The sequence below is a fragment of the Biomphalaria glabrata genome, chromosome 6, assembly GCF_947242115.1.
Source record: "Biomphalaria glabrata chromosome 6, xgBioGlab47.1, whole genome shotgun sequence".
Taxonomy (NCBI): Eukaryota; Metazoa; Mollusca; class Gastropoda; family Planorbidae; genus Biomphalaria; species Biomphalaria glabrata.
Window position 1 is genome coordinate 30,462,829 of NC_074716.1, and position 14,654 is coordinate 30,477,482.

At 35.3% G+C, this 14,654-nt stretch overlaps 1 protein-coding gene across 2 annotated transcripts in view; it reads right to left on the minus strand.

Moving 5' to 3' along the window:
• LOC106077013 (metabotropic glutamate receptor 1-like) overlaps window positions 1-14,654 on the minus strand; it is a 163,023-nt gene that overhangs the window by 25,183 nt on the left and 123,186 nt on the right. For both annotated transcript variants that reach the window (XM_056032201.1, XM_056032202.1), the window contains exons 8-11: window positions 8,870-9,068; window positions 8,023-8,152; window positions 1,249-1,501; window positions 140-272 (exon numbers count right to left, since the gene is read on the minus strand). In XM_056032201.1, coding sequence (XP_055888176.1) covers window positions 140-272; window positions 1,249-1,501; window positions 8,023-8,152; window positions 8,870-9,068 — 715 coding nt within the window. The remainder of the gene's footprint in view (window positions 1-139; window positions 273-1,248; window positions 1,502-8,022; window positions 8,153-8,869; window positions 9,069-14,654) is intronic.

Consider the following 14,654-nt stretch of genomic DNA (forward strand, 5'->3'; position numbering starts at 1 on the left):
AATCATTAGAGACATTGTTGAGATCTATGCCCTGGTTCCAACCCTTCATAAAGTTGTGACTGAAATAGGGGTATTGTACAAATATTTGTCAAAAGACTGAATCAGAAATGATAAAACGAAGAAATACTGAGGAAACTACCTGCGCTGTAGCACTCATAAATTTGGGTTTCTTGGTCATGATTCTTTTGCTGCCTTCCAGAATTCTAGCGATTCGATTTGTTCTGGTGACCAGAGCACCGTACATAAGTGAGAAACTCAAACCTGGCAAGATTCTGAATCAAAATGAATCAATATGAATATGATCATAAACAGATGTGAAAGTTTATTTTAAATTAAATTTCGAAGTTATTACTTTAGAAGCTAGTTAATCTATATGGTGATATTTTAATACTATAATAAAATAATGTGAGAAGACATGTCAGAATAGAGCATTGAAATGAGACCATTCATTATAAAAGGTCGAACTCTGACCTGCAACACCACAACCTGTGGGCAGCTTGAACCAATAGCTTGTTGCCATGTCACAGGTCGTACGACGTGGCAACGAACTATTGGTTTAAGTTGCCCACAAGTTGCAGGCCTACTATCAGGAATGGTCTCGGCTGAAATGAGAACTCTAAAATGGAACTAGAGGAGTATAATACTGTACAGTCGGACTAACCTACAGAGGCATGTTTTTTTTATATAATTATTCAGCTTTATACACTTAATTTTATTTAAGTTTTCTTTAATGATGGTGAAATGGTTCTCTTTACAAAGCTTCATATATCAACTCCCTCCGTCTCTCTGTCTGGAACACATTTTAAACACGTTCTTTGTTTTTTTCAATGCTATTGTCGGATTAAGTTGAAATTTTGAACAAGTATTCATTACAAAATATGAATCAATAATAAAAAAAAACCATTTAATTAATTAATTTGTTGTAATTAATTAATTTTTTTGATTTATAAAAATGAAAATAAATCTTACATTATTGAGATACATGGCTGTAAATTTGCAATTTTTTTGTCTTATATAAGCTCTTTTCATAAGTATTTTTTTATATTTTGTCTGTTTTTTTTTGTTCGTATGCTTGTCAACGTCGTGAAATAGTCTTCACAATTTTAATGTAATTTTTTACTGTCCAGATATAATTGTCCCTTGATGCATCGGTTACGCAGCAAATTTGTATTTTTGGTTTCATGAATTCCTCCTTGTAATTCAGAATTTGTAATATGCCATGAAATTTCTCAAAAACGCTAACCTTACCTTGTCAAATAGCAGAACTCTCTAATTGGTTTGGCCACGATCACAAAATTGGCGCTGAAGGCGAGGCAGATGCCCACCAGAATAATGTAACTCAGCTCCCTGGTGGACGCCTTCACGATGGGCGTGTCTTTGTAGCGCAGGAAGATGACGAAGATCCACAAGGTGAAGCAGATTCCCAGGCAGGCCAAAGACATGCAAGTAATCGCTTCCGTCTTACCCCAGTTGATGAAGTCCACTGGGATATCTTCGCATTCTGAACCAAAGAAAATGTATTTTTGTGAAATGGTATTATGCTTTTTTTTTTTTGTCTCCTTTCCCCCCCCCCCTATAATTTGAATGCAATTAACATAAAATGTCACGTTTTTACCAGGGAAATAAGAATTAAAAAGATATATGCCCTCTAACGAGCCGTGTGTCATATCAGGCCCACTGTTCGGTTTTATCCGGTCCCTCAAACATTCTCGACACAGTAGATAATGAGCACAAGGAGGTTCAGTCACTTTGGACTCGAGGAGTTTTTTTTTTTTATTTACTGTTAATTGGCGAGTTACAAAGCATTAAAAGTTTTACGAAGCTCTAAACAAACTTTGAAATGGTGCAGTTATCTATAATTAGCTGAAAAGAAAAAAAAATGTTTAAGAAGATAAGCCTTTTTTTTTTTTAAGACTTAATTTCAATGTCTCAGTCACTCGGCTTTGTTTATATGTTTGTTTGTGTTTTAGTGGAAGGAACAACAAAATAAAATCTTGCCAGGTAATGTAAAGTACACGAGCCAACAAAATAAAATCTTGCCAGGTAATGTAAAGTACACGAGCCAACAAAAGGAATTCTGGACAAATATTTTGAACTACAAGATGCCGCGCACTTTGAATGCGGTCACTGTATTACTAAATAATATCGTTAGTACTGCAAAGGAACTCTATTGAAGGTTATAGCGACCTTCTGTACACGAAAATGTTTTTAAAATCCAATTTTACAAGAAAACAAAAGTAGATGGTCCCTTAGCTTGGTTTAAAACTAACTTGTATCTTGTTTTATACCCAGTAATTCTGTTTACATTTGGTCCATTGTATTTTTAATTTTAAACCTAAAATCTTGAACACCTGCAACCACACGCTATGACAAACAAACGGCAATAGTTTTTGTTACAAAGCTAACATCAACTCTCACTGTCTGGTCAAAAGTTTGTACATGTTATTTCTCCCGCACCACTTCTAGGATCAATTTGAAACTTTGCTCAATGGCATCAACCAGACATTGAGTCAATTTAGACAAAAATAAATTGGACAATTAATTACTGGTAATAATTCCTGAATACGAATGCTAACATGGGAAATTAATCCTTCAGTATTCACATATACACCTAAATATGTAAGTTTTGTTCAGTTAGATAATAGAAAACATAATTAGTCCAACATTTATCTCAGATTACTTGAAACTTTAAGCTTCATTGTACCAAACATGAATTAATTTAAAAATACCAATTGGTCAATCAGTTATTGGTAATAAATTATTTAAGTTTATATCGAATAATGGAAATAACCTCTACGTTATTGAGAGATATAGTTGTAGGTGCAGAGTTCTTTCCCTTAGAAAAATTTTGTAAGCACAAATCCTTTGAATATCTTTTGTCCTCCCTTTCAACGCATGCCCGTTCTTCCTTACATGACCTGTTAGGGGAGTTGTATTTCTAGCATGCAAAGTAAGTGTCTAGGCCACTTTTTACTATGACGCACTCAATTCTGTAACATTCTTAGCCATATGCATTGAAATAATATTGACAAATGTGTTACTTTTCTATGAACGAAAACTAGCTGGGAAACGCCTCCTTAGAATATCAAAGTTGGCAAGAAACTTTTGTGGTTATTGTTTCATTGCTCTGCCGCCACTGCTGGTAGTTAAGTTATTAGGCGCCGCCGCTGCCTATGACTGAGTTCTATTATAATTGATCACAGCTTTTATTGCTTCAATCTTCCAATACTTAGGTTTACTTTGATTTATTGATACTTTCTGGCAAGACAAGAGCCTGTCATGGTCTGGACAGTATCGGCATTCATTGGATCGGACATCGCCTGGCAGGGTGAGACTAAATCTTTCCATCACGACATCCTCTTCTGAGTAGCCGACAGCCTCTCCTTGCAGCCCGCGCGCGAGCTGTGACACCCTGATCAAACGCTAATCTTTATTTATAGCATCGAATCCAATATACTTGGCGGCCGCACGTGAGAGCGAAAAATCAAAAGTCTTGGCAGTCACGAAATAAAGTGAAAAATACATTAAGCATATTTTAAATGATTTTTTTTTTAAATTAGGACTGGAACTAAATTAGTTAACTTTGAATTTAGTCATCATTTTACAAAAGTAAAATCTCAAAGACAACTGACAGACACAAGAAAGTAAGGGTACGGATACGTATACAATGTTTGATGACAAGAGAAATGTCGCAGTTTTGATTAAAAGAATGATGATATTTTAAGTGGAGGACAGAGAAACATAAAAAGTACAACAACAAATACATCGAATATCAACATAGCAATATCAGTTGTTACGAATTTTATTTAAGAGTTGAGATTTTCGCATTATTCATTTGATTGTGGTTACATTGTGCAGTGTAAACATTAACAAACATTTGTCCTGTACTGAAGAAACACGGTGTTCAACTTAGGTGACTGAATGATACAAGTTTTGAGACTTGACTTATATCACAGAAAATGAAGATGATAGCGATGAATGAGTTTCAAACAAAGTCACACAAGAAAACTATGTAAATATCAATACAACCAATCTATTAGTAACATTGATTTACAGTATTGTATATACTGTGAACTTACAATGAACAATCAGCGACATATATCAATATCTGAACTTCCTTTTATAGTCTCCCATAAAGACTTATCTTCCATGCAGCCGGTATTCTTGACCCTTCCTACAAATATTCCTTATAATGTTTTTTTTTTTCTACTGTCCAGGTCAGTTGTTTAAACAACATGTGTTCAATTCTTTGACCTGAAGTTTAGCGAAACTAAATCCACGCGAGATTTTGACCAACCTAACAAGTTTACTGCAAAAGATTTGTAGTCATGATAAGTCAATCCTTTATCTTGACCACCTGTACATTGTACTTTTTAATCAAAGTTTTCATTTTATCGCCGAACCAACATCGCGTTTAAAAAAAGTACAACAAAAGGAAAGTTCCCCTTTCAGACCTTGCGATCTAAAGGGTAGATGATATAAAGGTCATCTGTTTCAATGGCCCACGGTTAACGAGGGTGTCATGAGGCCAGCAGAACGACCAACCGCTTTTTTCCCCCAACTAATGTCAGGTACTTATTTAAGCTGGGTGGTCTCATAGGCGCCCAAAGATCCCGAAATTAAAAATTGCAGTCTTCACCAGGATTCAAACCTGGGACCAAAGGTTCGGAAGCCAAGCGCTTTACCACTCAGCCACCGCGCCTCCAAAAGAGTTACCAAATGATCGTTTATGACATCACATTAAATGTCAAGTACAGAAGCCGGTTTTAGGACGTTTTGTTCCCGGACTGGAAACAATTAGACCCTACTCATTCACGTGATTAAAAATGGAAACAGACTTTCTTGAGAAAATTAGGTTACCTAAACACTACCATGCACTTTGCTTATAAACCTCTCCCCATACACATACATACACACACACAAGCACATAAACTTGAACTCTCAAAACATAAAGAAACAGAAAAAAAGATTAATTTTAGACGCAAAAACAAAACATCCTTGACAATCCAATGTTGATGAATTTTTCATGGAATTGATTCTGACTTTAGCCAAGGTCGGCTTGGCACAGTTCGGTCATTGGAAATTAATCTGAATGAAATGTCTCGAGACAAAAATTTTGGGGCGTTAGAAAGATAAGGAGAAGGGTGTGACACGGCCGTGGGTAGTGGCCAGCTCTGAAATGTGCTGGTCTGTGACACTCTTGGTGTAAACAAATTTACAAGTTCTGTCTGCCTCACCGGACAGATTAATTTGGACATTTGATTTCCCAGTCCTACATGTAGTGCGTTATTGTATCACTATAAGTTTATCAACCTAGATACAAGTTGAGACAGACGAAAAGTAAAATAGACGACTGAAAGAAAGTTAGTTTTTTTTTTAATTGATAGTTGGCACATGAAAAACGGACGATTCAATAGACATGTGATTAAAAGATTCCCGAGTAAATCAAAAGATGAATGGGTCAAGATAAAGAGATATGATAGATATAGATAGATAGATAGATAGATAGATAGATAGATAGATAGATAGATAGATAGATAGATAGATAGATAGATAGATAGATAGATAGATAGATAGATAGATAGGTAGATAGATAGATAGGTAAATAGATAGATAGATAGATAGATAGATAGGTAGGTAGATAGATTGGTAGGTAGATAGATAGATTGATAGATAGATAGATAGATAGATAGATAGATAGATAGATAGATAGGTAGATAGATAGATAGGTAAATAGATAGATAGATAGATAGATAGATAGGTAGGTAGATAGATTGGTAGGTAGATAGATAGATTGATAGATAGATAGATAGATAGATAGATAGATAGATAGATAGATAGATAGATAGATAGATAGATAGATAGATAGATTGGTAGATAGATAGATAGATAGATAGATAGATAGATAGATAGATAGATAGATAGATAGATAGATAGATAGATAGATAGATTGGTAGATAGATAGATAGATAGATAGATAGATAGATAGATAGATAGATAGATAGATAGATAGATAGATAGATAGAGATAGATAGATAGATATATTGGTAGATAGATAGATAGATAGATAGATAGATAGATAGATAGATAGATAGATAGATAGATAGATAGATAGATAGATAGATAGAAAAATTAGATAGATGGATGGCTGGATGGATGGATTGATGGATGGATTGATGGATGGATTGATTGATTGATGGATGGATGGATGGATTGATGGATCGATGGATGGACGAATGGCGGTGGACGTACGAAGAGCTGACGGACAGACAGAAGACAGACACACAGACACACAGATAGATCAAAAAAAAAGTTTTGATCTTAAGCCCTCTCGCTAATGTGTTGTAGAAGTTACGGCTATTTCACGGGACGCTAAGTTTGAAGATTCCTGCCAACTTGTCCGGCTGACACAAGAATCCCATTATTGAAGAGAGTCGTGGTCGAAGTGCGAGGGCGGTGAAATTGATTTGTATTGTGCTGGTATCTCTGGCTGCTGGCTCATAGCATGGGCTTTACATTCGTTCGAGGTGGTCTCTTTACATTCGGTGCTGAGAGAGTGTCAGCATGTGTGGGGCAAGGGTTACATTGAGGTAAAGCTGTCTGGATGTGATGATATTGTACTGATGTAAAATGGTTATAGGTCATTGTTACAATTGAATTGGGTAGTTAAGATATACTTTTATTTTAGAAGTTCAACCTGATGACCCAGTGTCCAGTATCTGATGGAGATCCTCCTTTAGGGTATAGTAATATTACAAATAAAAACATTTCTCAAGTAGAAATCATAAGACAATTGAACAAACACTATTATTATACAATCTAGATTTCATCTCAATACAGTTTCACAAAAGTAGAGGAAGCTTAAAACGTATTGACTAAAAGAAAACTATTTTTGGACATCGCAAATAAACTCTGAAGGTTTCTAAGCTACGAAATTTAAAGTCCTCTCATTTCCTAGTATCGGAAACAAATTATTTGTTCTTACATGATTTCTCTTCTGTATAGAAACTGGAGACTACTAGAAGACGAATCGTTCAAAACCTTTTTTTTTACATTCTTCTTCATAATTGTACTAAAAGTTGAGTCTAAGACTCTTGGAACTCAAGGCTGATCAACTTGTAAAATAATTCTTTCAAGGTACGACATTAAGTCAGTAGTATTTCTTCATTGGCCTCAGCCTGATACCGCTCTCCCGTCATATTACACAGAGAAGACCCATAAAAAATTCGAGGAAGGAATTTACTATTACAGACATAATTTATCGATCTACATTTTATATTAGAGTCCTTTGTAAGGATAGTATTGAGAAGCTAAAATGTAGGTATATTTTATAGCTAGTATTCGCACTGTGGGTTAGGGTTAGTGTTATTTTGTAGTTAAGAGGTATGGTTAGAACAATATTGGTGTTTCATTGTTAAAGAAACATTACAGAAAGAGGTATTTATAATAACACATTACATAAAGTGACGTGGTTATTCGTTCTCATTTATACTATTCCTCTTATCAGCTTGCAAACTCTTCATGGCTGTGTGGGTGGAAACGGATTTCTAAAACGGCTCTAACGATTTTCCAAGAAAATTGATAGTTTTGGGAAAAAAATATACTTGCTAATTGTCTTTTTATATTTCTAAGTCTGGACCTTAAAAGCCGAACTAGAATCTTCTATACCATATATCTACCATATATCTAGATCCAGTATTCTAGTCTAGACCAATGTCTTATATGTTGGCAAGTCTGGATCTGTATCATCAAGCTAGAATAGATTTAAACATTGGCATAGCCAAAATAAAAAAAAAAAAAGGAGTGGGTGGGGGGTCTTGATGGCGGCTTCAAAAATGTTCCACTATGTTAAATGCCACTAGTGAAACAAGCACTGATAGAGGTCATCAGAGATAAAGAAAAAAAAAAGAAACCAAAGATTTGCAGAGGACAAGAGAATGACCAAAACTTGGCTTGAGTGACCCAAACTCTCCACCCATATCACCGCCACTCCTGCCACATTGGCAGTCCCCTGTCACTCACCAGTCTTGTTAAGATCAGGCCGTGTTCCCAGCCTACAAGCAGCACACTTAGTCTTGTTGTCCAGCATGATCTCATTCTCCTGACAGGTGGCACAGATCCAACAACAGTTCTGACCATGACCATTCAACTTCTGCAACAAGGAGTCCTAATTAATATTTTTTTCATTTAAAGTAAAGTATTTGAATTGATAAGATGTTGTTTATTTAAAAAGTAGAAAAAATGAGTTTTCAATCTATCTATCTATCTATCCATCTAGTTATCTATCTATCTGTATAACTGTCTGTTTCTGTGTGTGTCTGACTTTCTATTTATAAAAGAGAGTCAGAGAAAAGGGAAGAGAAAAAAGAGAGACAAAAAGAAGTCAAAAAGAGACTAAAAGAGATTTAAAAAAAGAGCAAGATAAAAGAGAGAGAAAAAAGAGACAGTAAAGTATGACCAAAATGAGACAGAAAAGAGAGAGAAAAAGAGACACATGAAAAGATACAACGAGAGACAGAAAAATTTAAAAAAAAGAGAAACAGAAAAGAAATGGGAAAAGGAGAAAGAGAAAAGAAAAATAACCAGAAAAGAGATACAGAAAAAAAAAGAAAAAGGCAAGGATTTCTGAAAAGGAAGAGAGAACAAAGAGATAAACGATAGAAAGAGACAGAAAAGAGATACACAGAAAAGTCAATGAAACAAGCAACAGAAAGGAGACGAAATTAGTGAGCGAGAGAAAACAGAGAGCCAGAGACACGAGACAAAAGCGTGTGCTAGAGAAAAGGGAGGACAGAAAAGAAAGACTAAAAAAGAGAAAGAAAAGAGAGAGAGAGAGAAGAAAAAGAAACAAAATCTCTCTCCTTCTTACCATCACTTCCCTCTCAGCACAGGGGTAGCTGCAGTTGGACTTGATCACGTCCCTTGCTGTACCATTCACATAGGCCGGCCATTGAATCCTACTTTCATTGATAGTTAGCGTCTCATTCTTCCAGTCTCCTATAGGAACATACTCGTAGGAAATATTCCCATCTTCCTTGACCACTTTTTGAAAGTTCACTAGAGCGTACCTGGTCAACAGAAAACCACAAAAGAAAAGTAGTATCCTTACTATACCGTCCATACATTGAACGTGGACACGTCTATCTACTCGGACACAACGCAACTCTTTCTCTCTACTTTACTTTCGTTTTAAGATTCTCATTTCAGAGAGTTAGGATCTTATCTTATAAATCACAGACGCTACTTCAAAAATGCTACGTCCTACACGCATCCATGTGTTAATCTAGTCGTGCATATTAATAGCACTAGGGAAGAAAAAGCACTTATACGAATTTGTCCTAGCATACGGACAAAGAACTACGCCTTTATCTTGGTGTCTATCTGATTATTTTTTTTTTTGTAAGTCATCGTTGAATGTTTTATGTTTTATTGTTGCTTTACCTTTTGGCCTTCTGTCACGAAGTGTCCCTAAATTTAAGGAGTTTACTAATGGTGCTATTGGAATGAAATGTGAATATCTATACTATAACGTAGAAAGTCAGGCGTATGTTTATATGTATGTATGTATAATTGCATGTATGTATGTATGTGACGAATAGAAATAAAAGCCGCTTGGCCAATCTTGATAAAACTTGGCTGAAATTTTCCTTGGGTACTAACGTAGACCGTAGTGTATATATTGTAGCCCTAAAACCCTTAAGACCCTCAAAAAAAAAGATGATCAACTCTATTAAAGCTATAGTATTTTATGGATCTAGGCTTTGTTTACAATGTTGACATGAGAAAAGATCTAAAGGATTTAGATCTAGATCTAATTTTAAGAAGTACACTTTGCGCAGATAGTTTTTTACTTTGACACACGAAAATACAAAAGAAGGTTCATTGATCTCATTATTTAATATAATTAACCTTCAAATGTGTATTTCAACAGCATTTTTTACATAAATTCGTTCCTTATATCTGCGAATTCAGATTTCCTGACGAATATTCTTTCATTAGACAATACCTTAATGTTACACATCTTTCCCTTCCTAGATCTAAATCTCTAATATGATATAAATTCTCTTCGCACAGATTGTTTTATACTTTAACACATGAACCTACTAATTATAGTCCATTCATTTCATATTTTGATCAAATTAACATTCAAATTGGATTTTCTAAAGCATTTTTCATACATTCATTCGCTAGAGCTGCGAAGCCGTATTCTAATAGTTTCATTCATTCGCGTAATCTAGTAGAAAAGATCACGCATGCGCAGACCAAAATGTTACGAAACTCTCTTGTCCTAGGTTTAAAACAATATTTCAGCTCTAAGATGATAGAACTTCTCTTCGCAAAGATAATTTTTTTAATTAAACACATTAACATACTAATTATAGTTCATTCATTTCATATTTTAATCAAATTAACATTCAAATTTGTTTTTCTAAAGCATTTTTACATAAGATTCGCCAATGTTTTCATAAAAAAATGAATTAAGGTCAATTAGCTATTTTTAGCTCCATTCATAATATTTTTTAAATTTTGAATTCATGCATTCGCTTTACTTATAACATCATTATTGTCTTTGATCGTTTCTAATGCACTAAATCAGTGACTACATCAGCAATACGCAAGTGAAGACCCGCGTGCAGCGGGTAATATCTGTCTAGTTTGTTATAAATCTCGCTGCTATTGTGTGTGTCTGTTGTTGTCATTATTTTCTTATTTTCTCATTATTTTTCTCATTATTTTTTTTACGGGCGTACACGGCCGCTTCCATTTTGTAGAAAATTTTGTGTTGTTGCCGATTAGCTGCATAACAACATCAAATGTCTCATTTTCTATAGTCTCAATTTCATTGTTTTATGCTTGACAATACGAAATGAAACAGGAGAATTTACTTAAGTGTAGAATAAATGTTTTAATGAATGGAAGACAATTTAATTTCTGTTGTTTTTTTTTAAGTTAAGTACACATTTCAGACCTTACGATGTCTGGAGCAGATGATGTAAACATCACGTGATTCATTTCTGACTGTAGATCTAGGGGAGGGGGATACACCAATTGTTTGGTTGTTCTCGACCACATTTTGGTTTAAGTTGATGTTTTAGATGCACTTGAACAAAGAGAGACAACTCTGGGTTTACCCCTCGTACACACTCACTGGCACTACTCACTTGAACAAAGAGAGACAACTCTGGGTTTACCCCTCGTACACACTCACTGGCACTACTCACTTGAACAAAGAGAGACAACTCTGGGTTTACCCCTCGTACACACTCACTGGCACTACTCACTTGAACAAAGAGAGACAACTCTGGGTTTACCCCTCGTACACACTCACTGGCACTACTCACTTGAACAAAGAGAGACAACTCTGGGTTTACCCCTCGTACACACTCACTGGCACTACTCACTTGAAAAATACATGTTGTTGTTTCTCACTGCTACAACCCATGGCACAACCACACATTTTCTCACTAACACACATACACGAACACACACACACACACAATACCCCAGTCTCAGTTGAACACAAAAATTATTGCAACGAAGCAATTATAAACTATTAAAACTCAAACGAAATAAATCCATGGACCGCAGTCACCAATCGTAAATAAACAACATTTAGCCACGTGATTCTTTATCTCTTCTATACCAACTACATAATACACACAGGCTGTCACGTGACAGTTTTTTTTCGTTGTTTTATCAATATTATCACGTTGCTAAATGTTTGTTTGTTTACGATTGGTGAATGAGGTCCATTGATGTTTTAGGATATTCAGCTAGTTCACCGAGGGACACATTTAAACGTTTTAGTTTCTATTGAATTCGTACCTTGTGACAGCCAAAACAGTTCACTCACTGGACTTTATTGTACTTTGGTAAATTCTGTGAATTTTGAGTTTTGGTTTTATATGACCGGAAGTAAGATGGTATGAGAGTTTTAGTTAGTTATAAGTATGTAGTCAAGAGAAGTAAATAGTTGGAGATTTTAAGTTGAACAGTCTATGGTAGTTAGTTGGAGTTGAAAATGTCAGTAGAAGAAGCAGTTAAAAGTATAACTTAAAGTTTGTAAGTTGAAGCAATTAGTTTAATATGAACTCAAGTAGTGGACTTGGTGTGATATGAAAGTATTTGAAGTGAAACGTAGAAACTTACTATGTTCATCAACATCTTCATGAGAAATGGATTGATATCATATAAATAAACTTCGGATTTTATAATCTTCTACAGACTGTACCACCTACATATATTCTCCAAGTAGTTTCTGTAATCGTTGTCAGTAATGAAATGCTGTTAATGAATGGCAAGCCTAAGAGCTTCCAAACCTAGGGTCCTGGGTTTGAATCTCGGTGAAAATGGAATTTTGAATTTCGGGATTTTCAGGGCGCCCCTGAGTCCACCCAGCTCAAATGAATACCTCACTTTAGTTGTGGAAAGTAAAAAAAAAGAGGTTGATCGTTGTGCTGGTCACATGACACCCTGCTCGTTAACAGTTAGCCAAAGAAACAAATGACCTTAACATCATCTGCCCTATAGAACGTAAGGTCTGAAAAGGGGGAACTTTAGTTTGCATCTTACAAAATTAATGTCATAATTATCAATATAAATCATTGACATACCTAAACAGAAATCAAACGAATACTTTAAAATTTGCTGACCACCTGTATACAATTCTACATCGTGTCTGCATGACAGAACGACCAATACTGTATGGCAAAGACCTTGCGGTCACTCACGACACTTGCAAAGCAACATGTAGGTCAATCTCGTGGATCCTATTTCTAAATGTGTGACCCCCTTCCCCCCTCAGTTATCTCTCAGAGCGTCATGAGATAAGTCTTCCACGAGATTTCGTCTCTCTTGTCTTTCATTAGGCATCAGCTCTAACCGCGGCCCTCTGGTTAAGACCCCAAGCTCATTCCCAATCAATATGCAAGAGCAGATAAGCTTGTGAGAAGTGGAAGAGGAGAAAAAAAAGTGTATGCCCTGCCTGTTCAAAATATCAATCGTCTTGAGATTCTATTTCAGTTCAGCAAAGGCAGTATAATTTACAACACAAATCAGGCTATTTACCTAAGTACACAACACGACGCACGCTATTTACCTAAGTACACAACACGACGCACGCTATTCACCTAAGAACACAACACGACGCACGCTATTTACCTAAGTAGACAACACGGATCACGCTATTTACCTAAGTACACAACACAAATCACGCTATTTACCTAAGAATAACACGGATCACGGTATTTACCTAAGTACACAACACAAATCACGCTATTTACCTAAGAACACAACACGGATCACAGTATTTACCTAAGAACACAACACGACGCACGCTATTTACCTAAGTAGACAACACGAATCACGCTATTTACCTAAGTACACAACACAAATCACGCTATTTACCTAAGTACACAACACAAATCACGCTATTTACCTAAGAACACAACACGGATCACGCTATTTACCTAAGAACACAACACGGATCACGGTAGTTACCTAAGTACACAGCACGGATCACACTATTTCCCTAAGTACACAACACGACGCACGCTATTTACCTAAGTACACAACACGACGCACGGTATTTACCTAAGTACACAGCACGGATCACACTATTTACCTAAGTACACAACACGACGCACGCTATTTACCTAATAACACAACACTGATCACACTATTTACCTAAGTACACAACACGACGCACGCTATTTACCATAGAACACAACACGGCTCACACTATTTACCTAATTACACAACACGGATCACGCTATTTACCTAAGTAATCAAGTGAAGCTCTTTCTCTTTAAGTCTCTATCTTTTCTCTTCATTTTTTTATTTCTCTCTTTCTCTCCCTTTATCTTCATCTCTTCCAAATGAAATACTCTAATGAAATACCATAATGAAATACCCAAATGGAATACCCTAATGAAAATACCTAATGAAATACCCTACTAAAAATACTTAAATGAAATACCCTAATGAAATACTCTAATGAAATACCCTAATGAAATAACCAAATGAAATACCCTAATGAAAATACCTTAATAAAATACCCGAATGAAATACTCAAAGGACATTCCCTAATGAAATACCCTAATGAAATACCCAAATGAAAATTCCCTAATGAAAATACCCAAATGGAATACCCTAATGAAAATACTCTAATGAAATACCCTAATGAAATAACCTAATAAAATACCCAAATGGAATACCCTAATGAAAAGACTCTAATGAAATAACCAAATGAAATACCCTAATGAAAATACCTTAATAAAATACCCGAATGAAATACTCAAATGACATACCCTAATGAAATACCCTAATGAGATACCCAAACGAAAATTCCCTAATGAAAATACCCAAATGAAATACCCAAATATAATACCCTAATGAAATAACCTAATGAAATACCCAAATGGAATACCCTAATGAAAATACTATAATGAAATACCCAAATGAAATACCCAAATAAAATACCCTAATGAAATACCCTAATGAAATACCCTAATGAATTACCCTAATGAAATACCCTAATGAAATACCCTAATGAATTACCCTAATGAAATACCCTAATGAAATACCCTAATGAATTACCCTAATGAAATACCCTAATGAAATACCCTAATAAATTACCCTAATGAAATACCCTA